Genomic DNA, 25,426 nt, shown 5'->3' with positions numbered 1-25,426 from the left:
CTCCTTTGGAGCATGAGATGTGGCGGTCAACATCCGGCCAAGACGACAACCTACATATGAGTACACTGCATTCTCATTTCAAGGGTCTCATGTTGACTTAATGTTGTGCCTTTTTGTATGAATCGTGATGCAGATTAGTCTACTTTTTGTTGGATTAAAATACACATAATTAGTTTTTTACAACTAAAGGAATACATTATGGGATTTCTGATTTCGTTTTCTGCGAGAACTATTTTGTGAAATTGTAATCCCAGTGCTTCTTTAATTAACAAATAAGCTTTTGGATGCATTCGACTGTTCCTACCATCCTTTGAGGAAATCCTTTTTTATAAAATGCAATGAGCTCAGCACGGCTCGACGAGCAGTTGGCACAGAGCTCATGTTCATGAATGTCATGTATAAAGCAGCTGATAGCAGCATCCTGCAGGTGGGAGCAAGGCACTGAAGCACACATTGTATCTTATGCTCAACAGTTGGCCCAGGACTATTTTCTGTTTCTACAAATCGTAACAGCGACTGTCCTGAGAGACGAGAATATGCTGCATGAGACATGCTGTAAAACTGTCAGTGTCACTTTCTCCTCCACGCACGATCCAACACTTTATTAAACAACGGAGACGACACTCAGTGCGTAGGTTTCATTTTTGTCTTCCAAACGGACTTCATGGGACAATCTGCAGTCGTTTTTAGTTGCTGCCAACAGCAAAACAACGATGCTTCTTTGTTGACAGTCTCAATAACAGCTGATGATATGAGGAACCTGCCTCGAACCATTTCAGCAGACTTTTAAATAGAGCGAAAGACTAACATGCACCTGCTGCAGGAAAGCCTGTTATGCTTTCAATTATCAGAAAACACATGAACACACAGGCATGTTCAGCCGTGTCAAGGTGGACGAGACCGCCCAGCGGCATGGACCTTACGCGTGAAACGGTATTTGAAGGGCAGCTTCCCTAATGGCCCCCGGTGAGGCTGAGATGATGGATAAGGTCTGTCGCTGGGAGTGAACGCTGCAGGCCCGGGGCCACCGCAGGTCGACACCGATACCTACTTCACCATCTGTCAGCACTTGGTGGGCACGAACCCATAACCACGCCTGGGGCAGAACACACCAGGAGCCCCTGCAACGGCATTCAGCTCACTATAAGGGCAAGACGAGGAGGTCGGAGAGACACGAAACGTGCAGAACAGGAAACATTTCAATCTGCTTTCCAACCTGTTCCTGCTTTCATTAGATGACGCTACCACCGAGCTGTCTTTTCTCTGCCTCTGACTGTTTGACTTCAAAAGGCGGTGATCCATGAGTTTTCACAAAGATGGACAGAATAAGTTGTATTTGTGTTTTTCCTAATACTGAAGCACAAATCGTTTTTAGAACAAGTAGCTATGTTTTAGTTTTCGTTCTGAAAAACTTTCTTTGTGCTTGTTGAGCCCCGTTTAGAAACATTACTGCCTCCGTCGTCTCACTCAATCACTGCTCCCTGGCGCCACTGTTCATAAGAGACGATAAATATAATACAACGAGAACAATCAATAGTGCACCTGTCAGAGAAGAGAGCCATCTGATAACAATCATTCTTTTTTCCAACCCCCCCCCTGAAGCTTACGATATCTGAGGAGTGAGATGGTCAATCCCATACATCTGCATTGCAGGGGAAATCGTATCCCGAGGATGTTTTCTTTCTCTGAATAATTGAAGGCACCACAACCTCACAGGGCACCGACACTCACACTTAACTCTGCAGCATGTCCAGAAGACAATTTATCCTCCAACAGGACTGAACCCTGGCTGATAAATCCTCCTCCCTGTTCCCCTCTTCCTCTCTTGAACCCATGTTGCTGTGCATGTGCATATCTTTTTAACTGGTGGCACACTTTGAGAGAAATTAGACAAAAAAAGCGTGTTTTTCTTCATTTTAAAATATGCTCTGCCTCGAGATGAGCTGGAGAAAACAGTTCCACTTGGTTAGCGAAGTGACGAGCCTTTCCTATCAATATGAATTTGAACAAGCTGACTACAGAGAGAGAGAGTCAAATAACAACTTGTACAATCACGTCTGCAAATCAGTAATTTCCTATTGAGCTCTATTCAGTGCAGGATTATTAATCTTTCAATACTGTCTCTGTGAAGACTTGACAAAATAAATTCCAACTGTTCTTAAATCATGTCATGTTTCAGTTGGTGTGATATTTGTTCTTTCGTTTCTCTTTTTGAGGGAGTTCCTTCACATAACTCATTTTCTGAACAACAAATTGAATCAGAATCTAGCTGATTTTCAAAGTACAGAACAAAATGAAGAACAAAATGTCAGCGAGTCATCTTTGAAAAAAACAAAATGAGAGTCTCTCTTATCAAACATGTAACACTCACAGAAGAAGGACATTCAAATAGGGAGAAGAAAAGAAGATGGGGGGGATACTTTGTGATAGGAATTAAGGACATGCTTCTATTTGAATAAGAAATCTCCCCCTCTCTGTTTGAGACGGCCGTGCAAACTCTGTGTTCATTTCTACATTTCATTTAGCAGACACTTTTATCCAAAGTGACGAGTAAGTAAAACACAAGCGAGGATCTAGAGAGGAGGAAACATCTTAAAATCGTCATTGTCAATCAAAAGCATCGTCACCATCATCAAGAGTATAAAAAAAACTGTCGTCATCAGCAACATTAAGGTCGTAGATGTTCAGGAAAGAGCTTTTCCTTAAAGGTGCAAAAAAGACTTGAGGAGAGTTCGGAAGTCTTTTTCACCACCGGGGGGCGACAGAGGAGAAGAGTCTAATTAGCATTTTAGGGCGTTGTCATGATGGTTGGATCAGACGCCGGTCATTGGCAGAGCGTAGCGGGTGGGAGGGTGTGTAAACCTGGATTATGGCGTAAAGGAGGGGCCGTTTGTCGCTGTTTTGTAAGCGAGCAGCTCTGTGCGTTCACTGGTGGCCTAACTGCAGTCTGGTACGTCCTCCCCCGTCCCCCCGTCTAGGACTTTCCAGTAAAAACAAAAACAATAAACGCCACCTTAAAATAACAACCATCCATCATGGAGCTCAGCAGAGAGAGTTGGGATCACATGGCTGACACCGGCACAAACACAGATGGGAATCCTAAATCCTGATGCTATAAAGTCAACAAACAAAGTCAAGCTATGCTTTTTAAACTGCAATAAAATAGGGAAGGAAATCGATGCTTAACTGCCAGACACTCAGAAAGCAGCTCTTGCCTGCTTGTTAGAGGCTTGCATTTCTCCTGTTAGTTGGCCTCTTGACTTAACGTGCGTTTGCCTGTTTATCCAAAGCAGTTTGTGAGGCGCTCAATAACTCAACTAACACAGGACAGGCAAACAAGAGGAACACTTGTTTCTTTTTTAAAGAAAAGAGTGGCTCAGGGAGGTGTTGAAGTTGAGTCCTTTTCTGTGCAGGTTTGTCACATACAGACTTTTACTACTGCAGGAAATTCACACACTGACAGTGAAGTGTTCACAGGTTCTAAACAGCAGAGACTCTTAGAGAGTCCTGAGTCCTGGACTTGTCCCACGGGATGAATCTGAGTCTGGGAGGGTGATTGGCTACTCTGTCTTAACTCCATTCATTTGTGACTTCTCCAGGCGAGGCGCCTTCAATGAGCTCGACCACACTGACATTTAAAACTGACGCATGTAAAATGTGAATGCTGTTTCTGACATCGCAGAATTAAATCAACCAAACAGAGGATGAAATTAAATGTGTTGTTCCGCAATGTTTTGTTTCAGCAAGTAGCATCAAACCCTCTACTATTTGTTAGATCATTTAAAATTAGCCGTCACTCTGTTTCTTAACGGCTCATTGCACAGACAGATGTGGCACCATAGGTGGTCTCAGAATAAATCGTCCTGGAGACGTTTTGACGCCTGCCACGGTGCAGGAGCCAAAAAAGGTTCCTCTTTATGGGGTTCTAGGAACTGAAGTTCATTGTTCCTGCGGTGTGGAATTTTTATTTTTATCTTTTTTAAAGGAGGAACTTTTCCAACAGTTTCTAGAACCATCAGGAAATTCCTGCGGTCTGAAAACGCCTTGTGCTAAATTTCCAGAAGTTCCTCTCGGTGGAATCGAGCTTCTGTGGTGCTGCTGTTTTAGTAAAAGGTGATAAGGGAAAAAAGTGACTGATCATTCATAATTACAGGTTCTACATCCCGATCCCCCAAAACAAATCATGCAGAAATAAAATGCTCATAGCTATTCATGCTACATTTATCTCACTTACCTTGTCACTCAAAAAAAGGAAGAACCAGCACATCTTTTTAGAAATCTCATTATTATAGACAAGTTGCTCACAAATTCAAATCTTTCCTAAAGATCAGAGAAGCAGAGCATGGCTTTGAAAGTAGATCACCATGCATCTTACATGAAGATTGAGTCATCCTTAAATGGAAAAGCGAGTATCACATCATGTAGCACAATTAAAGAACCTGCTCTGCGTGTGTGCAGTTACCCGAGGAGCGCTGAATACCCGAGATAAGTCTCAGGTCTGAATATTGATGCATGCAGGATTAGTATTAAATCTGGGCCGTGCAGACTTAGTGCAGCCTTAGCTTGTAAAACAATAATCCCTACCAGTATCAAGACAATCACAACAATGCCTGGAGTTAGTGCCAGATACACTAAAGACACACAGTGCGAGGATGATTATAAAAGGAGGGAAGGTGCAGATTCATCACCGCAAGAGTTCTGTGACACTAACTTTATTATCGTGTTTGTGCAAGCTGGAGAGAGGGAGTCGTGCAGGTACCCAAACACTGCACTGAAGGTGTAGCGGTGCAGCATGTCAAATCTTCGATTATCCCCCTGAATTACAGAGAGGCCGAGACTCTGGCCCTCGTCTCAGGGACCAAGACAAACGCAGCCACTACAAGCCAGTTCAGCCAGAACCGAACCGTGTGCTGTGACTGCAAATGAAATGGCCCGCACAATGCGTTTTGAATGTTCCTCACTTCCCCCTAACGGCCGTTACACCCGCCTCACCTAGGGTTAATTCAGAAGCAGTGGGGCCAATTGGCTATTTGGTGGCGATGATGTGACATAGCGGCCATTCGTCCTCCCTTCGGAACAGCCCATAATCTGCATTTGTCGAATTTCCTCGAGCAACAAGCTATAAAAAGGAAATTGTACTCGACGCAGAGAAGGTTATGAAAGAAAGATGGCGAGCATGAAACACCATATGAGGTCAAATATTATCGTCCATCAAAGTAACATTGTATTGGCTTGAGTGTATTACTATTTTTGTAACGTGTTTGCAGAAGTGAGGGTTGTCTTGAACTCCATTTTTTTCAAGCTTCCAAGTGCAGGAACGCACCAGCTGGTGAGGGTTTCATGTTATAAATAACTTGACATGCACTGTATGAATTTCCCATGTGTTTGTGCTTGTCGACTTCTGTTACCCTTTAAATAACGTAAATTCTCGTGTGCATGCTTGCAGGAACATATCATGACAAAATGAATAAAAAATGAGTGGCACACTGAATGTTATGTTATTGCATTGGATTGTGAGTGAACAACACATTACAGCTGTAGCTTCCTCAGGTTCACCCAGCCTTGTTTTAAGTTGGCACGCTTAACAACAAGACAAACGGAAATAATAAAAATAAAAAAAGGATGTTATTCAGAGAGGTTTGCACATGCTCTGAATGTTTTTCATGTCATTAATTTAAATAATAAGTTTTCTTACATTTTTGAGTTATATCTTGATGAGAGAGATAATCAACAAGAGATGAATAGATGGATGAATACTTTGATTCAAACAATGGCAATAGTTCTACTTTGATAAAATCACTGAGCGATTCCTTGTTTAATATAGTTTGATTTAGTTTTAACTTTCCTCAACAACAACAAGGCTTAATTACATAACTGCATAGAGCACATAGATATCCTATCAAACAACATTTCCCCTCGGGTGTTCTTTCTTTGTGCTTCTCGACGTCGCTGGAGCAAACACCGACTTAAGAGGATGTTCCTGCAGACAGCTCTGTGGGTGGATGGCAGCTTCACACTATGACCGCTCCTCATGAGATTTATGTACTGTATGTGTGCTGGCCTGGGTTGATAATACTGAGCAATGTAGGTGAGGATCCATCACTGTCAAGGGCCCTCAATGGCTCTTCTAGATAGCAGGCTTTGGACTTTTTTTTTCTCTTTTTTTTTCCAGGGAGGGTAAGAGCTACACAGGGCACAATCTCTTCTCCCTGAGAGCTTTTGATTAAGCATCGTGTGGTATTAAAGGCTATCTCTCTGACGCTTGACATTTTTCTTTATTTTGTCCGCCAGCCCTTTGTAAAGCTGCAACACACAACTTAAGCTTTGGCTTCCATTCACTTCTATGTGATGCAAACATTATAATGATGCTCAAAAGTGCCCCAAACACAACATCCATTTCCATTATCTTTAGCGCTTATCCCATGCAGGCTCGCAGGGGGAGAATGGAGCTGATCCCGGCTGTTATCGGGCTGGAAGTGGGGTTAGACTCCGGACTGGTTGCAAGTTAACCACAAGGCTGATATATAGAGACAGGACAAACATTCAGCTCACACCTACTGATGATCTGGAGTCAATAATTAACCTATAACCATGCCACTGGACTGTGGGAGGAAACCTGAGTACACGGAGGGAACCCACGCATGCACAGGGAGAACATGCAAAGCCCCCAAACACAACACAGTGTTACATAAGATACCTGCAGCAGTTATCACACATATAAAAGTGACAAATAATGAAGAGCTAATGCTCCATTATTCTGACAGTATCTGCTCATTAGCAGACAGTGCTGTTGATAACCCTGTGTGGGTTGGCATTCATAACCACTTTATTGTATATTTCAAATGTGTCTCCAGTTAACACTTGTGTTAATTAACCTTTCTGTGTATAGAAAGGTGCAATGCATTTTACAGGTGCAATGGGGGAAATTCTTATTTTCCCACAACCTTTTCTGAAAGTAGTTGAGTTAACTCAGGGATTGTAAATTAGATCAGATTGGAACATAAAGTGGGATACTATGTGAAGGTGGCAGCTGGTGCATTATTCTCCGTGGGGGCTTTACATCTTGCAGATGGACAGACGTTTGTTAGCCTGATGCTAGCACGTAATAGAGATTGTGATGAACACGCTAACAGATGTGGTAAATCTTAGAAAGAAACACTTTTTTAATTAAAATAGGGGTTAAAAGATGCTATAGGTAAGTTTCCTCTTCTGTAGTTCTCCAGATGTGTCGTTTGTCATAGCCTGTGAGCTAAATGATATTAGCATAAATGATCAGCAAATCAAGGGTGCACGCATGCCTGGACACCTGTCACTCATGAACACTGTTGAAGTGAAAGAAGGAAGAGGCTGATGTGGTTGGGCTTTCTTTTTCTTAACTATAAGGTGCAGCTGCTGCTCTGGTGCCATCAATATTTTTGATTGAGTTTGAAGATGAATTTTCTGTCCATCTATAAGAAAAGGATGGCTGAGTTCAGTTTTCAGAACAACTCTGATATCACGAAGTGAAGGAAATGAGCAGAACTTATTCCTGTATTCAAACAAAAGGTGCTCTGTTGTTTGTGAATGTATACTCCAGTGCATTATGTTTTAATTAGATGTGCGCAGGCCCTGCTACAGAGAGCAGACGCTTCATTAAGACTTGACAGTGAAGCCCCTGCAGTAAGCTACCTCCTCTGCACAGGGCAGGAAGCACACAGCAGAAAAAAGCCACTTCAGAGAATACTTGACACATAAAAGCTCAGGGTAGAAACTCAAAATGAAACCTCTGGAAATGATCCGAAGAAAGGGTTAAGCTGAGGCGAGGTCTCGCTATTCTCTACATCTTCTTATCTGAGTGGATTGTACGTCCTGGAATTAAATCAATCCAATTATCCTTTAAGCAAGAGAGAAATTCTAATCACCTAAAATAACAATTCTGACTCATCAGCTTTTTTCCCATGGTGCATTTCTTTCCCGATTAAGCCAGTGAGCTCTGAGATGATAATATTCCCGTTAATAAAGAATGAGTGGACGCCCAGTGGTTTGAGAAGAATGACATTAATGTAATGGGCCCCATAAGCCAAGGCCCACAGTATTCAATAACAATGTAACCCCAGTCGGGCATTTAGAGAACTTTTGGATGGGGCACCTGAGAAGTGTGAGTCCCTCCAGACCCGTTCAGAATCATTACACTAATAATGACCAGGACTGACTTTACCCTCGAGGAGAGAAGAGAGGGACGGAGCAGGAAGACGAAGCCTTAATCAACAGAGCTTGTGTCACTAAAACATTAACAGACTGCAAACTTATTTTATGAGAGATAATGTGTACTCAAAATCAAAAAATATATATTAAAAAAACAACTGTGGTTTCAAGCTATTTCACTAAAGGCAAAGTATGCAAGTATTGATCTAGTCCATAATACACTTCAGCAACTCCATTGATTCCTTTTATTGTTTGGATTGAGAGCCCCCTGGTGGCAGATTTTACTGCGCGTTTACGGACCATTAAGCGCAAGCGGTGGACAAAATGGTTTTTATTGGAGCTGAAGTTGCCTGTGTCCTGCATTGGTGTGTAAGCACGCTGATATTAGCACACTTTGGTTAGCTCATAGCACACAAACATACTTGATTGAAATCCAAATAATCAGTGAGTATGTTCTTCTTCTTCTTGACTAAAACATCATTTATACACAAGGGGAGGAGCCAACCGTTCCGTCCATGTAAACACAGCTCTGACAACAACACAGCCAGCAGGACTCCAGCTTCTCCCTCACCGTAGACAGTCAGGACTCACACACACATTTACACAGGAGAGACTTGAGCTCTGCTGTATTTAAGTGTGAAGTGCTGTATTATCCCTTTAACCAGACCTAAATATTAATGCATGTTTGGTAAACAGTGCATTGATCATGACCTCTCATAGCCTGTTAAAAGGTAGCAGATTTGTGTTCTGCTCCGACAGCCTGGTGTATATTTTCTGGAGCACTCCTGTCATCGAGCTTCAATGCTTACAGCCTGATATTGCCACCTCCATGCAGCATTAGCAGCTCCATTTCCACTGGGGCCAGCCTCACTTAAAATGTATGTGTCCCAGTAATGCAGTGCTCTCAGGATATAAAAAACATTCACTGAATTGCAGTAGCCATCAAGAGGAGAGATGGAACAGCTGGACAATGATTAAAACGCTGACTATTCACAGGAAAGGACAGTGAATGCATCGTCTCTCTTTACACGGGCCAGACACGATGTCTTTGTAAGTGTAGTGTCCTGAGACTGTCCTACTGCAGGAGCTCTCCACGGGAAGGTCGTCACGTCGGATCAAACAGAACACACTGACATCTTCCAATGCACACATTTCTGCACGCCTCATTCATCTTTCCTCCTACCTCACTGAGCAACTCGTTAATCCAATGACCTTTGCATTCTGTGTGAATGCATAAGATAACACCTTTACCTTCACAGTTAGCCTTGACTATTCTCATTTTTCAAAGCCTCTGCAGGACGGTGTATAAACCTGTCTCTAGATTGATTTTAAGGGACCTTCTGAAATATTTTTCTTGTAGCATTTGCTAAAACCGAATACCCCGACTATACTAATGTGAAACACAAGATTCTATCATCAATAAAAACCTGAATTAGCTACCAATCCTGCTTGGATGATAATAGAATTGAATCTTAACATCCAAACTAGCTGAGCACTTGAATATGCTTAGCATGCTAATGTGAGTGACCTCTGCAGATTTTGTGTAGTCACCAAGCGGCAACCTTCGATGCCGTTTGAGACGTGAAAAAAAAACTGCTGTTCCTCGAGTGTCTACTTGAGGTTGTTTGAAAAATCAAAGGAATCCTCACATTGAAAAAGCCCAATTTTACAGCACAAGTGTTTACAGCCTGGTACACAAGTAGTGCATGCAGTTCACAGTATGCAGGGTTTGAATTTTTTCATAGATCTTCTTTTTTTCCCCATTACGTCTAAAAGGGCCTTTTACATTCACAGCGTTAGATGTTGGCTAAGTTGACTGACTCCACTTTTCTTTGCCTGTTGTGCTTGGTTGAGATCGTATTTAGATGATATGGTGGCCTTCGAAGCCAATGGGTGATGTCATTGAGACTATGTTCATGTTTTGCACATTCTACAGTTGTAGCCAAAGGCTGTCTGCAGGATTGTGCTTTAATTTGTGTTTTCACAATTTGTCATCATTTTTCTTCTTTTTTTTTTTTTTTTTCTAAGAAAAACAGCTCTAAAATACAACTGACATTTTGCATGTTGTGCCAAATGCTACATACATACATTTTGCTAGCAACAGCTTCTTCTTTTCTACCATTTTAGAAAAGTAACAGAAGTATCAGACTGCCATAATATTAGGTTAATTTTCATCCAGCTTTGGAGGCAAGTTTTAAAATAGAAGAAGAAGATTTTAGGTTGTATCAAAGGCCTGATGCAATAATCTATATATCCCTACCTGTATATTCTCCCAGTATGCTTGCTTTCCTGATATCCTAGATGTCCTACTTATAACCCCTAATAAACATTTAAACCGATAGGGACAAATATCTCAAGGATTGAGCTGCACATAAACATTCAAATCAAATCCAATAACTGCTCATGATTGCTACACGGCAAACAGCAATTGATTTTACCATTGGAGCTGTATCTGATTAATACATAATGATATCATACTGCTAAAGCAGAAAACATGCAAATAAAGAATGATCTCTGTAATGCACTGCCTTTGTCATTTATCTGGCTGTCAATATGTAAAGGTGTGTGCAAAAGACAGGCATCCATCTTATCAAGCCTGTTCCTTTTGTGCCAATCACCCGGATCCTTGGTGGCAATTTACGACACGGCATGGCGCTGGGACGTAATTATAGTCCATTGTCTGATATTTCTACTGCATTACACGCTCCTGCAACGGTCCAGGAGGCGTGCTGAGTCTGTGAGAAAACCATTCCCCTAGATCAATATTTATGATTGTATTATTTGTCAGCATCTGCAGACCCTTACACAAACTGTTTTGATGGTTGCAGGTCAGAGGACAAGAGAGAGAGAGAGAGAGAGAGAGAGAGAGAGGGTACGGGGGAGTAAAGCGAGCTGCTTGCTGCTGCTAAACTGAAAAACGAGGTGCAAATTCTCTGTGGTAGTTTGTCATTTGAACGGAGCTGTAGCTTGAACAGTCTGCTAAATTGAAAGAAAAATACTTCACTTCAGAGTTCAAGGCGATTTAACGCTTTTGTTTTTTGTTTCAATAAAGGAGACAAAACGTCTTTGTATGATATTAAATATTAAAAATGGGTTCAAGGACACCGAGTTAGTTCTGTCTAATCTGGACAGTGAAATTAATAAACACACATCGTTCCTTTTTATCGGCCGCGATGTGGATGTATTAAATGTTATCTTGTTGAAACAGTAAAGAGAGAGAGTCAAACAATCTGTCCAAAAGGAACTTTTAAATCCAAGAATCGAAACATTTCCTGTTTTGAAGTGAAGCCCACGCCCTCCTGGAGATGCTATAATTTTCTTCTTCCTGACCGGATTAATCAAAACGAGTATATCCAAAATGATTTGTAAAAGCTGATTAAAACCTAATTTAAAGGCTCGTTTCAGTCTACTCTTATGTTTATTTTAAACTGCTATGTGGGCTTTTTCTGCAACTGAATTAATTACATGTTCGACTCACTTTTTTTTTTCCCCCCCAAAAGTTTAGGGTAAGTCATTTTAATTCCACATTTTAATATTAAAATTCTCAGATTTAATATTTACAGTCACTGTCGGAACAAAATGTACGATTCACACTAAAGCATGACAACATTTCTAAACGCTTTAATCACGTGCTTTTATAGTGACATTTCTGGGTTTTAAAACCCGTGCCTCACGCTGACCTGCCTCAGTTTCTTCGAGGAAACCTCTGCTGTTGGTGGCGAGGATCGTGCATGCATGTTGTGATCGCCATTTCATGTGATAGGATTTGTGTTGCATTGTTTAGTCACACATTGTGACATTTGAGAAGTAATATGCTCCTGAAGATGCTGCACAGCTCATGGAGGACAGATAAAGATGATGGAGGATCTCTTCGATGGTTATCACTCCAACACACACACACACACACACACACACACACACACACACACACACACACACACACACACACACACACACACACACACACACACACACACACTGCACAGAGACACAGGCTCACTCACAGTGAGCCTGTCGGGCTGCTCCTATTGGTGGAGCAATGTTCTTATTTTCCTCCGTTTTTTAGGTCAGAAGACTTGAGGAAAAGAGAGACTTGACGCTTCAAAGTACGGCGCACGTTCCACTTCATAAGAACATAATGCATTAAATTAATCCAGGATGTGCTTAACTGCATGCTGTGCATCGTAAGTACTTTAAAATGGATCGAGTCGAGACAACAATGACACGAGTGAGAGCCTCTGATGACAGAATCATTTAAAGACGATCTTACCTGCTGAGGCTCTCGCGTTGTCGTCTGCTTGACCCGCCGGCTGGACGCCGTGGTGGTGGTGATCTCCATGATGGACGTGGACGTCTCCGAGCGATTGGCCGTGGTGCTGGACTGCGGCGTGATGGAGGAGGGCGACTCCCCCACCAGCCGCACGCTGCCCTGGATCTTAATGTTGGGATCTCCTTCGGCGGCCATGTTGAACACCTTCAAGCCATTATAGTAGAGGCCCGAAAGCTGGCCCTGAAACGATCGACTCCGGTCCCGCTCCCAGCCCCCAATCTGTATAGTGGTTTGGCTGTTGAAGATTGTAAGCTGCCGCCCTGTGGGAAAACAACGTTACATATATACAAGAATGTTGAGCTGTGGACTCAGCCACTTCTACAAAAACAGGAAGAAAAAAAAAATGACAGAAAGACAGATTATTTGCCCAGTGGCTAATGAGACCAATAAATTACGGGTTGTGGAGGCAAACCCGGGTAATTTATTGCACTTATAATGATGAGATGCCTATAAAGAGAAAGAAAAGAAACATGTGAAATAATAACACAGGGTTTTAAAAAATCAAAGCAGCTTTGCTAAAAGGGCAGGCTAATGTAAAACTAACTGGAAGAAAAGATCAGTAATGTTATGTGTGTGCAGCAGATTAATAACATGATCTACAAATAGACGATTAGCTTGCAGAAAAATGGCCCGGGGAAAAATGTGTGAAGCATTCGTCCAACAAAGCTTAAAGAAAATGTATGCTTTACTTATGTACTGGTATGTATGTGTTTAATCTTATCGTGTGCACAGCAAGCATTGACTGGGGGGACTTCATAAACTGTCTACCGGCTGTGAAATCTGCACTTTCACTGGTGTGCAATCTCACAAGAAGCAGGACACACTTCTGGATATTTTGGAGTTATTCATCCTTTTAGCAAAAGCAACCGAGGCAAGTCAGGAAGTTAGAACGGACATGGGTTGGTGCACATGGAAAAAAAAACAAACCCAAAGAAATAATAACAGGAAGAACATTTCAGAACAGAAACAGAACCCAGAACAGAACGCAGAACGGAAATGAAAGAGACGGAAATGATAGGGCTCATTTCACATTTCAAGTGAAAGATATGAATTAGTTATTGAACTATAAAAAACAAAGCATGCACTCAGTTTGTTTTATATTACAGTTCCTTCATCTAAGGCCCTATACATATTTACAAAGTCTGTTAAAGGGACTCAGAATTCTGATGCCAATTCTTATTGCACTCTATTTATCACTGCTGGCAGTTTAACCACAGTACTGTACTGTACTGTACATGTGTCACAAGTGTCTCAAACAACACTTAGCAACTACTCATGACTTTTTTTAAAAGTATCCTTTAGTTGTTTACAGCAACACAATTTATGAGGTTTTTTTTTTTTTTTTTTTAAACAATGCTCATGTGACTTCAGTAAGAGGATTTAAATTCATATTTACAGTCCCTTTAACCTTTAGTTGACAATAAACACGTATTAAAACATCTCTCAATGAAATACATTATTATGAAAAGTAAGACAATCGAACTCTTCAAATCATTTGGTTTTTTAAAGTTTAACTGAACATTTATTGTTTATGTTTATTATCGACAGAAGAACTTCTACCACTTGGTTACGTTCAAATTATTTTATTTGAAATTTTAATCAGTGATTTTTTACCTTTGTCGAGTAGCCATTCGTCAACTACTCGACCAAGTCGGTATGGGATTCGCTGTCTAGCAATCGCCAGGCGTTCGTTATCATTGTTGCCTTTAAAGTTTAAAGAGACATTTCATTGGTTACAATCTGTAAGATCAAAGGTTAAATCGTCATACTTAATGCTGGAGCTACACAAACGGCACAAGGTTTTTATAGATTTAAAAAGTTTGGTAATGTTTTAAAAACAATATTTACTGAAACATTATCTGAACAAACTCCTTTTATTTTATTTTAGCCAACAAATTAGGCCTATGTTATTGAAAAATAAGTAGCACGCTCATGTTTCATCTACGTTAATAGAACTATGTTATAAACCAACCCCAATCCATTATTTAACCAGAAACATTACAAAAATCTGAACCCACTTCTCCAGCCCATTTGATCGTTTAAAAGGTTTTTATACTAGTTATATGCATTTATACAGAAACAAACATCATTTAAATTAGTTATTAAATCAACCTTTTATGGTTTAAAGGATTTAACTTTAACTTATTAAACATGCCCACCCCATTTATACACAGCCTAATTAACAACAAAACATCAGCTAAGTGCAAAACAACAATCAACACAGTGTACATTCATCTGGTCAGAGAAAAGTCAGAAGACAATGTCAAAGTAGGTACATACACTGTCAAAAGATTCAATCAGACGGCTTTGACAAAAGCTTTAAGAGGGTCCCAGAGCCGGCCCTAACCCACTAGGGGCCCGAGGCAAGATTTTAGCTGGTGCCCATTGTATTGCTTCCAATTCTACCACCAATCACAATATTTATACACTTAAAGGCAGGGTTCGTAATTTCCTCAAGATCCACTTTTTAAGATTTGGGTTAAAATTGTCTTTAGGTCCTGACAGAAATAAATAACTCACGTGCTCTGAAAAAGGAACAAAGAAAATCTGTCACCTGCATCAGTTCACGAGGTCAGGAGCGATGACTGCTGGGCGTCATTGCATTTAAAGAGACACACACACCAAAACAGAGCGTTCTGAGAGAGCTGGTTTCTACAGGGTCACAAACCTCCTCTGCTGCTTGATTCATGTTGTATTTGGACCAAAGCTCAGAAACACAGATGTTTCATTTAAACCACAGTGGACTGTTTGAAAATGTGGGAAAAGGGGATATAATGTTCTCTTCAAGTAAAGATATGTAAAGTACATATGTTTCCTTTTTTTCCTTTCTTTTTATTATCGTGAACTTTTCCTGCCTATACTGCCTTTACTGACAACATATTACCAATTGATGACACTGGAGTGAATGGAGAAGTAGTTTTCCAACAGAATTTAAGGAAAAAAGAACGAGGACAAAGAGGACTAGTATCAGGAAAAACTCCACTTCATGATTGGTGGGCAACTTTGGCATTAATGAGGGCAAACTCTGCATCCTTCCCCCTTTTTTTAAGCCCAATAACCTCTCCAGAACAAGAGACTTTCAGCAAAGTGCCACTGTCTCTGAGTGCTTTTCCCCTCGGTATTGTCTGCACAGATTGAATTCAGTCAGCTCTATTCTTCCGGCAGATTGACAATGTTTGTCCCATCAACTATATTAATTCACTTCTGGCAGATAAAAAAGATCCGGTAGCTGAGAGTGATTCGGTGAAGAAAAGCTCTGAAGGAAAGTGATCATGGAGACATGAAGGAGACAGGGTAACCTTGTAACAAATGCACATTTGGTCCAATGAAATGTCTTTGAGGTAAGGAGACGCTTTTGTTCAATCACATCAGCTTGAATTACTGTGGAGGATCAGCGACGAAGAATAAGGGCTTAAAGATCGTATACACTGCTCATGGAGTTTGTGTGCGGCTGATTGTGCCAGTTTGAAGAACGAAGGCGAGTCAGAGGAACATTTGTACCTCAACATTGACGTAGGAAGAAACATTCAGCATTGTTATCTAATTATGATATGGAAAAACATATCCAGTGATCTGCAGTGATGCGACACATTCAGAATTTGCAAAGATAGACTTTGTAAAGAATCGACACCGCACAGCCTCGTATCGATTGAAGCAAAATGACTCAGGGCTCCCTCTAGTGGCTGGCTGAAGTACAGGTCATAGGCCGCCTCCTCTATGTTAGCAGATGGGACATGGGGAGCACGTAAAGTGAACACCAGCTCGGCTGTGTTAGAGACCAAACACGCGTGATGTGCTGGAGACAGACAGAAAGCACTCGTTGGATTTTTTGTTTTTGAACAATCATATCAAAGGACTTGTTAAGAAATCCGAATAAATATTTCATGTAATTTATTTCCCATGAAATGTTCAGTCCCATCACAACTGAATGGACTGAATTCATGCAGCAGCTCAGAAATCAGTGAGCTTCCTCCAGGTAGGTGGATGCCGAGCACACCAGCCTCCAGTTGCTTTTGGCTTATGTAACGTCTGCCACGCTGCCTGCTGTCGAACACACACCGTATTTCCCTTATGCAAGGCCCCTGGAGCTCTGCACCACCTGATTCTTCTTCTGAGCATGATGCAAGAATGAGACACAAACAAATGAATAGACAAATAACACACACACACACACACACACACACACTGACTGACTCACACGGTTCAGTTCTTCCTTATATTTTCAAAGTGTTAAATGAATGAATAATCCATTAATTGCTGCATTCAGGGAGCAGTGCGGGGCTTTGTTAGGTCCTGTCACCTCCGTTTGTCAGTCATGGAGTGTTAGTTATGTCACCTCTGTGTTTCCTGCCGCCATGACACCTAATCTGAGGGGAGGTCAGCTTCAAACGGGGCTCAGGAGAACAGTTAGCCTACAGCTGTTTGGAGGACGAGGAGGACACGTGAGGTTAGACTGGAAAAGAGCAGCAGTCATTACAATGACACGCCCCGAGTCAATTACTATATACATATGGGAAATTCTAAGAATCATCAAAATGTAATTTTGGAGAGATGTATAACTGTATATTTTTACATTTTGCACGAGATTTTCAGAATATTAAAGGTGATTTCTTCTGCTATCCTGCTCTGCTCCTGTAACACTGTAAATGTCTCTGTTTGTGAGACGAATACAGGATTATCTTATTTTATAAACTCTTCATGGTTTGAACAAAATATTGTGTTGAACTCACACTTAAAGACAAAAGGACAAACGCACAGGTGTATAAATGTGTGTAAAGGCCGTGACACAACAAGCAGACGGCAAAGAAGTAGACGAAGACGAATGCCACCTGTGGCGTCGCCTCACATCAGAAGACCATTTTCACACCCAGCGCGTGATAGGTAGGCTCGTAATTTAGAATGATGTATGACGACAAGTTGACATAGCGGTGGCGTTGTCCGCCCTTTTGTCTTTTAGCGGGAGAAAAAAAGAAGAGGCGACAAATGAGGAGAAACCGCACTAAAGCACAGCGACAGGCTCAAGGGGATAAATGAAACCCCCATAAACAGCCAATCAGAAAGATTCCTCACATCGACTGCCGACGTCGATTCCACCTGTAGAATCGGCCCAAAAAAGGCAGATGGGGGCTGATCGCTGACGATCTGACGGGCTCCTTGGTGTGTCGAGGTGCTTTAACATTCTTTTTGTCTGTGTTGCTTTCAACATTTCATAACAAAACAAAAGCTGTTAAATAACAGTGGAAGTAAGAGGACACCCATAAGAGTTACAGGCAGGCACACACACATACAGCAAACACACACACACACACCTTGACACTGTGCCAAAATCCTCTACATTTGTGCAAAAACACGTCCTATTTTCAAAGGCAGTTGTACACTGTCTGTTTGTCTCTGCCCCCCTCGTGGCACTCTGAGTCGTTCCTTTTACTGAGGTTAATTAAGTGTGGATATAATCAAGGTCTGATCGTGTATTGATCCCCACTGTGGGACTCCCGAGTGTTAAACAATGCTGTCCCCTGGGCTTTGATGCAGCAGCAGCAGCAGCGCCCATTCATCGAGCCTGCGAGCCGAGCCAGTGACTGCTGCTGAGCGGTGATTTGGTTTGGAGCGGGACAGCCCTGCTTATCTCCTCCGCCAGACAGCCGCGATTCAGCTGAGCCGTCCCAACTGACCCGCTTTGCCCTCGCTCACTTGTTTCCTTTTTTTGTTAATAAAGTGGTCAGATAAGGTGGGAGCTTTATCTCATTACAAGCCCTAAGACACTCGGCACATTAGACGAACAAATATGCAAATGCTTCCTCTGTTCATGGAGCCGGGGGAATTAAAAAGGAGGCAACCTGCACAAATCTCACTAATATTTTCATTATTCTGCTCCCTTTTATTTTGATTCAACTCTGGCTGTGCAGGCCATTGCACCATTTTTTAAGCATGCTCAGTGATGACTGCTTGCACAATAGGCTGAATAGGATCATGGATAGAACAGAGAGCAAATACAGGAATGAGCTTTGACGGATAAAGCTAACCCTATTCCCATTGTGTCCCACAAATCAGACTCCACACAGCAAGGTGGGAACACAGGACAGGGTGAGATCGACGGAGAGGGCAGGGGTAGACGGAGGGGGGTAAGAAAGGACAAGAAAAGAGGAAACTGTGAGCAGAGGCGAGTGCAGGAGGAGACAGAGTGCTTTGTAAGTGCACCACGCTCTGATAACAGCTAAAGAATAAGGCCAGGGACTTTCTCCATTATCTCTGCGAGCTGTGAGTGTTCATTGGGTGCTCGTATAGGATACTGCACTGTACCCTGAGGGTCCGGCAGTACCATTGTGATGGTATTACTTCCATGGAAAAGACTTGGGAGAAGGAGCTGATTTTTCCTCTTTTTTTTCTCCTGCTGCCAAGGCTGTACATCTCAGTAAGAAAGCGAAAATAAAGGACGGCAAATAGAAGCTAGTTATGTGTCTGCATGTGTGATTTGCTTTTCTTTTTTTTTTCTTTTTCTTTTTTTTTAGATTCTAATAATTGTGCTAAAGACTTTTAATGGCTCACAAGTATGCAGTGCAAGACTTTTAATGAGATTACCAAGGCTGCAATATCAGCCCTGGTGAAGCAATTATTTCCTCACTTTGAAAATGATCGCATCCTCCCTCCCGTATAATCTCCTACTCCGTCTTTCTCACTCTGCAGCCATCATATTTATCTGAGCTGTCTGCTCTTATTATAATCACTGCTGATCTGTGAGTGGCCCACGAGTGGCTGAGGGCTGCTATTACGAGTGCGTTAGAGGCATACATGGATACTAATCGAACTACAGGCGAGCTGAGAGACTGAGGGCTTTGTGTGCTGGGGGGTGAGGGGCGGAGCCGTACGGTAATTGTGATTGGATGTAATTAGTCTAAAAATTAGTCTAATAAGGTAGTCGGACTTGGCTTTGTCACTGACGTTTGATTGGTTCGGAAGAGGTCCTCACTTTTCCCTGTAGCATTTATTACTCAGCATTTTGTGAGGAGAGTAAGAAGACCAGAAAGTCTGATGTAAAAATATATTAAAGTTCTATTCAACACAAACAACTCTTGTGGTTTAGAGATTTTACTCTCCTAAATATCAAGACTTGATTCTTTAAAGGATTGTGCCATAATCTGCAGTCGAGAATACTCTTACCATTTATATTGGTTAATGTGCTGATTATCTTCAGTCTTCGTTCTTACATTGATTCAAATGATTCAAATGTTCTTGAAATTTTTTGTATTGGAATTTAAATTCTGGTATCATGACAACCTGAAACAAAAAATACTTTTTATTTTCTGTCATAAATAGTAATAGCTGAATAAGCTTGTCTCCTTCTGCTTAAAGAATCCCTGAAATAATTCATTGAGTATCCACACGTGGATGATTATTTTTTATCAATCTTACACTTTGTTGCATCTTTGTGTATGAAAATAATCTGACTCCACCGATTTCATGAGCAGCACAGCTGTATGTATCAGAGACATCTGGGGAGAGGGAGAGGGTTTTGTTATTTGAAGATTGAGATCGTAGCATCCAGGCATTTAACCCTGCTGTGCATTCTGCCATGTCCACAGCATGTCAAAAGCCATTAGCTTCCTCCATATCACCTGCGGCAAGCGGCGGCGGTGGAGTCTCAGTCGTAAAACCCTCTTTCATTTGGATGGATGCACTGGACAGAGCTAAAAAAGGTCACCAGACATTATGCAAAAGGGAAGAGACGGGTGGAATTTGTCTCCTGTCTGTCCTGTCTGGTTGTTACACACACTCCCAATCCATGTGACAGATGCTTTGAACTTTTTACATGAAGCTACATGTACAGAAACGTATAGCTTTGTTCCTGCAGTAATGTAGCCGTGTTGAAGATTTAAGTGCATCATTCGAGCTGTTTAATAAGCCCACATCTTAAACCCTCTTTCACTTTTGTCAAAGCCTTGAAGCAGTTAAAAAGTGAACAATTTCAACAACACAAGCAGTGACATTTAAATTCATTTTGAAAGCCATCAACCTGCTAACATCTTGACATTCTACAGAAATATACCAGTGTTGCTGAGTTCTTTTCCTCAGTTACCACTTCACTGTAAGAGCGAGAGCCAGCACAAGTATTACAGTCACATAAAGCTGAACGTAGAGTTTTTTTTTTTTAAATGAGTTAAAATTCATTACACACGGCAGTAATTAGCTAATTCATTCTCTACTGTCATGTAAGTCTTGTTTATGAATAGTGCTACACGAATAACAATGATTATTATTGGCTGTAGCACTAATGACAAAGAAAATGAAAAGCACGATGAGTAATCGTGCCGTTTGATTAATATGAGAGTGCATCGTCATGCTTTAAGCAGATGCTGATCATCTGCTGTTTAATTCAGGGTAAACAACAGATTCATCCAGGTGCTCATTTCATGTGACTGTGTCATTGCAGGGTGGTCTACGCCGTCACTTTAATTCAATCAATCTACTGTATTGGCAGATGAATAAATATTGAACTGGCACACAATTACGTGGTACAATAAAAGTGGTAATTTGTCTGTAAATAGTCTATTGATTTGACTTCCATTGAACACACTGTGGGTGGATTATTAATGTATATGGGGGGTAATAGAGACAGGTCGGTGTTGCCCTTTCTTACAGTTTATATTTTAGACTATGGAGGCTTTAAAGTGCAGCCTGTTTGCATACACTGAAGTTCTTTAACGGCATTGATTAATGTAGAGCGATAAACATCAGAGAGGACGGGGAAAAAAAACTCCACAACACTGGTAATAATCTTAACAGCTGCTGGAAACAGAAACATAAAAAAAGCAATTAAAGCACATGCCAAGTCAACACAAAAACATCCTGACTGGAAAGGCTTTAATAGTCGGCTTGATAATCTCGAGGTCATTTGATCGCTTTATAAAGCACATGTAGTTAAAGGCGTGAAGAGTGGGTGACTCACCTGTGGGGTATCGCTCAATGACTGGCAGGTCATCCACCTGCAGAGTGGCATTACCCCCACTCCTCGTAAACTTCACTATATGGTACTTTCCGTCATTTACAAACTTTGCTGTCTCCTCAATATTAATGTCGTCTGTTCCCACGTTAAAGACCACGGCGATGTTTCCTTTTTCCTGAAAAGACAAAAGCACAGAAAAGAAACTTTTAACTTTTTTTTTTTTTTTTTTTTTATTTATTTTTGGCTTTTATGCCTTTATTATAGAGGGAGGACAGTGGATAGAGTCGGAAATCAGGGAGAGAGAGTGGGGAGAGACATGCGGGAGATGGGCCACAGGCCGGACGCCCGCGCGTGAGGACTGAGCCTCAATACATGGGGTCGCGCGCACTAACGCTGCGCCACCGGCGACCCCGAAACTTTTAACTTTTGATGGACTTGAGCGTGCCTCAATCAAAAAATAGCCTCACTGGGTCGTGTTTCCATACTTGAAATCGTTTTTTTTACTCGGTCACAGACTTTTACACCTCAGTTATTCTAATAGTGACTGAAGGAAGACACGATGATCAAGACTAAGAATAAAGGCCGGTGGGAACTTTTCACAATATAACTGCAGAAAAGACTTAAAGGGGACATATTATAAAAAATTCCCTTGAACAGTGTTTTTGAACGTTTATTTAAGCAACCTGCGTGTCTATCGACGCACACAATGTGAATATGGGATTTGTTAATGAGAGGCTTTTCCTGTGAGCTGTTACTATGCTCCCGTGGTGTTTAGCACTGAACAGATTATAGACTCGGATTGGCTATCGCATCTGACATCAGTGCTAATTTTTTACATAGTGTGTCTTTCTGAAAAAGGTAGGAGGAAAAAAAAACCTCTAATCGGCGTCTTGTAACGTTTTGTTGTTTATAGTTTTAATAACATCACTTAAATACATTTTAAAGTTGATGGTTAAGAGTTTCCCCTCCAGCTTCAGAGTGCTGTGTGCCTGTTCTGTCCCTGTGTGCCATCTGCTTCTTTAAAGTGCTTTAAACAAATGTTCACCTGCTACACACGCACACACACACACACACACACACACACACACACACACACACACACACACACACACACACACACACACACACACACACACACACAATCCTAAGTATTTCCCCTCCACAGTACTGTAGACACACTCTTGACACCAACATAAAAACTCTGAAGTAGCTTGAAATCTTGCTGTGAGGATATCATTGAATCTGAACAGTTTCCATAAGTCTGAATCATTAAACTGCAGTCAACAATAAAATCATTGCACACACACACACACACACACACACACATTGGGAGAGAATAAAAGTGGTAAAAGTATTGAAATGTCTCAAAGGGATCTTGAACTGAGCTTAGCCTCCATCTCGTCAGATCCACACATGATGGTGATCTACTCTAATAAGCTCGTATTACTCGACATAATCAAAGTCCCTCAATCCTCCTGCTTAATCCAGCTCGGATAAGAGTGTGTGTCAAGTCTGTGTGTGTGTGTGTGTGTGTGTGTGTGTGTGTGTTGTTGCGGCCTCGCTCTCTGCTTATGAGCTGCAGTGAAAGGAGCATCTGGTTGGAGGCTCAACCTGCTGTAGCAGCGCAGCACTCTGCATGTCATTATCCAGTCAGCACAGCCGATACTACACTACGTCTCTCTCTGACTCCCCCACATACACAAATTGACTCTTTTTAAGCCCACCACTATACTCCACACACACACACACACACACACACACACACACACACACACAGAGAAACACAAACACACAGCCTGGTCCCCTTAAAGTGCAGAAATGAGTCGAGCACAGTCCCAAGAGCCAGAAGCTAAAGTGCAATTAAACCCATTTGTAATGTGTCACACCAAGTTACCAAAACTAGGACGATTGTATGCTTTGTAATGTAATTTCAGCAGATTATATAATCTGATGCATTAAAGCTACAGTACCAACACAATTAACTGACCCCTCGTGGGCATAAACACCAATCAACAGGAATTGGAAAGCAGATGCTACAGTGGTTACAGTGCAGCCGGAGTCAAGTTTTTAGAGCTGAATGGGCGGGAGGTCGATCTGTTGAGGCTGCTGCTGCTGTACTAAAAACTTGAGCAAGTTGTAGTCTTTTATTTTAAGAGATTTGCCCCTCTTGAAACCCCTTCAGAGGGAGCCACAGAGACAGAAGCTCCTCTGCAGGACTAAACTGCTCAGTGAGAGACCGCAGATAGAACGAGCAGCTGCCATCGTCAGACCTCACAGCCAGACCAACTCTCACCCCAATTCTCCATCTTTCAAGTGCTCCAATTTACAGTGAAATTCAACACAAGAGCAGCATCTGTGAGTCCAAATGGGAACTTTCTTTCAAGGACTACCACTCACGAAACACATTAATTGAGAACTTTTTAGTACTCTCAGAAAAAAAAGAGAGATAGAGACAAAAAAAGATGTTATAGTGGAGGGACCAACCCAATTAAAATCCTGCTTTTAATAGCCTCCTTCAATTGACTTTTAATGTTCCCCATGGTCTCGTTAATAAATTTACTGCGTTTAGTCACAAACTGCCAACTCGAATTTCCATAGCATAAAGAAAGGCCCGCCTCACACATCCTGAAAGAGATGAAGACAGATAAAAGTGGCGAGGGGACAAAGGACAAAAAACCCAAAAAAAACCCAGAAACCGTCAGATTGAGGGAGTCAGTTATGAGATGAAAGATAAGAGCTAAATCTGCAGAAGAAGTCACGTTTCTGACATGCTCGTGCTTCTCCAATATTAACATGATTAACTCACACTGGTAGTGCCTCTGCCTTCTGATACAAGGATGGTATTTGCTTTGAACAGCCGTGCTTACTTCACTAAATAATTATCAAACACATTTCAGCGTTTCCTGAAATTTGGATCCACTTAGACAAGTAATTCTCAGTTAGATTACCACGGAGAGGAGCCTAATCCTGGAGCTCTAATAGGGTGCAGGCTTATGTCACAGAGTGATTGATAGATGCTTACATAAACCCAGCCCATTACACCCTGTACAATTTTAGGGCTGCTAACTTGGTAAGTGCTGCTCCCCGCAGGGCGGCCCCCCCTGGGAACATACTGTATGGTGCACACACACCACGCTGAAGAACTCAGCCCTGCCTGACACTCTGCACGCTGCCTTGATTAATTGCTCATCAAGCTGCAATAGAGTTTAATTAACTGATGAAGTTGATCCACCATTCTCTTCTAATCTGCTCTTCTTTTTCTCCATGCATCTCATCCATGCAGCTGGAGGGTGGAGTAGCTGCAGCAATACTCAGGGTGTCACTTTCTCGTTAAAACTCTCCGTCTGCGCTCATTATACAGCCATGGAGATGCTTCTTCTACAAGCTATAAAGCCGCAGAACAGTCTCTGCAGACCAAGTGTGTTTTTGTTTTTTTCTGTAATTATCAGGGTTACATGTTGAATTTCTTCAAGTCCTGTCAACAAAAACATGTCGGATCATATTTTCTCTCTCAAATTAAGGCCTTAAAAGTTTTGCATTTGAATTGGAAAAGTCTTATATTGGGTTTTTTGAGGTCGTCATTTTTTCTGGTCTTGCACGCCATAAAGACCGAATAAAATTTAGACTGATACAACAGCAATGCTGCTCAATCATCACATAACGGGCCTCCATTCATATGTGGTGGTGACTGTCTCTGACTGTATTTGGATGTCTTCGTCAGCTTTGTTGTTTCAAGGTGGGCAGTGGGTGTGTTTGCCGCAGACAATGACTGTGAGCAGCTGAGTTTGGGAATGGACATAAACTGGTCATAGTGGCGAGGGAAGGCGAAACACCAAACGGATAAAACTTTTTCCAATACGAGGGGGAACCTTGGGTTGGGATGAAAAGTGACCCCAAGTTAGCCTGCATTCTGTTGGACAAGAAGGTGCTACACACTGGTGGTGGGTTAGCTGTTAGTGGTGCTACTGTTA

The 25,426-nt window shown here is 41.7% G+C and overlaps 1 protein-coding gene across 5 annotated transcripts in view; it reads right to left on the bottom strand.

The window, feature by feature from the left end:
- The window catches only part of LOC306835502 (neurexin-1a-like), a 285,076-nt gene that overhangs the window by 31,036 nt on the left and 228,614 nt on the right, over positions 1-25,426 (bottom strand). For 3 of the 5 annotated variants that reach the window (XM_079362091.1, XM_079362092.1, XM_079362093.1), the window contains 3 exons: positions 21,459-21,630; positions 14,129-14,218; positions 12,455-12,774 (listed from right to left, as the gene is read on the bottom strand). In XM_079362091.1, the coding sequence (XP_079218217.1) occupies positions 12,455-12,774; positions 14,129-14,218; positions 21,459-21,630 (582 nt within the window). The remainder of the gene's footprint in view (positions 1-12,454; positions 12,775-14,128; positions 14,219-21,458; positions 21,631-25,426) is intronic. The other 2 variants (XM_079362095.1, XM_079362094.1) reach the window with 1 other exon arrangement.

The sequence above is a fragment of the Symphodus melops genome, assembly GCF_947650265.1.
Source record: "Symphodus melops genome assembly, chromosome: 15".
Classification (NCBI taxonomy): domain Eukaryota; kingdom Metazoa; phylum Chordata; class Actinopteri; order Labriformes; family Labridae; genus Symphodus; species Symphodus melops.
The sequence above is the reverse complement of the archived record's forward strand: the minus strand, read 5'-3'. Positions and strand labels throughout refer to the sequence as shown.